The following is a 714-nucleotide window of genomic DNA, read 5'->3' on the forward strand; positions in this document are numbered from 1 at the left end:
TGATCTTTCTGTGCTCTTTTTGAAGGAGAACTGATGGAAGCCATCAAGCGTGACTTTGGTTCCTTTGCAAACTTCAAGGAGAAGCTGACAGCCGTATCAGTTGGTGTTCAAGGGTCAGGCTGGGGATGGCTTGGCTATAACAAAGAGCAGGGGCGCCTACAAATAGCAGCTTGTGCAAATCAAGACCCTTTGCAAGGAACAACAGGTCAGGTTTCTTTCCTTCCCCTCTGCTTCTCTCTTTGGAGATTTCATAAGCAAGTGTATGAGATCTGAAAAGGGGTTTGTGGACAAATGCTGAGAAGAAATTGCTGAATTAATAGGGCTGTAAAACTGAATATCACTACTAGCAGAAGTGAAAAATGGTTCCAATTTGTAAAACAGCATTTGTAAAGCAGGACTTAAAACCTGTGAAGAACAGTAGGGTTTAAAGTCTGTCTAGTCGAAGGGGAAATAGATGGAGCATATTGTGAAAGTGCTCTCTCTTAGACAACAGTTTTAGCTTAAGCTCCTTTGGATTATTTTTGAGTAACTGGAGTAGCTTGCCTGTGTCGAGGAAAATTAAGCCTCTTGCATTTAGATTGTTTTCTCTGGCAGAAGGGCTATGCACAGAACTGTCAGTGTAGGCCAGACAACAGGAGAGGGGAAGGTGTACGTAGTAACTCTTGTTACTTTGTAGGCTGGGTTTAAAATGGAAGGTTTATAATCTGCTTCCTT

General features: G+C 42.3%; 1 protein-coding gene across 1 annotated transcript; it reads left to right on the forward strand.

The window, feature by feature from the left end:
* Window positions 1-18: 18 nt before the first annotated feature.
* Window positions 19-205, forward strand: LOC104471028 (superoxide dismutase [Mn], mitochondrial-like; the record flags this gene model as incomplete). Its single annotated transcript, XM_010086206.1, has 1 exon — window positions 19-205. A coding segment is annotated over one exon (187 nt), but the record flags the coding sequence as incomplete, so codon positions are not given.
* Window positions 206-714: the final 509 nt, after the last annotated feature.

The sequence above is a fragment of the Pterocles gutturalis genome, unplaced genomic scaffold (genome assembly GCF_000699245.1).
Source record: "Pterocles gutturalis isolate BGI_N339 unplaced genomic scaffold, ASM69924v1 C11653571, whole genome shotgun sequence".
NCBI classification, from domain to species: Eukaryota; Metazoa; Chordata; class Aves; order Pterocliformes; family Pteroclidae; genus Pterocles; species Pterocles gutturalis.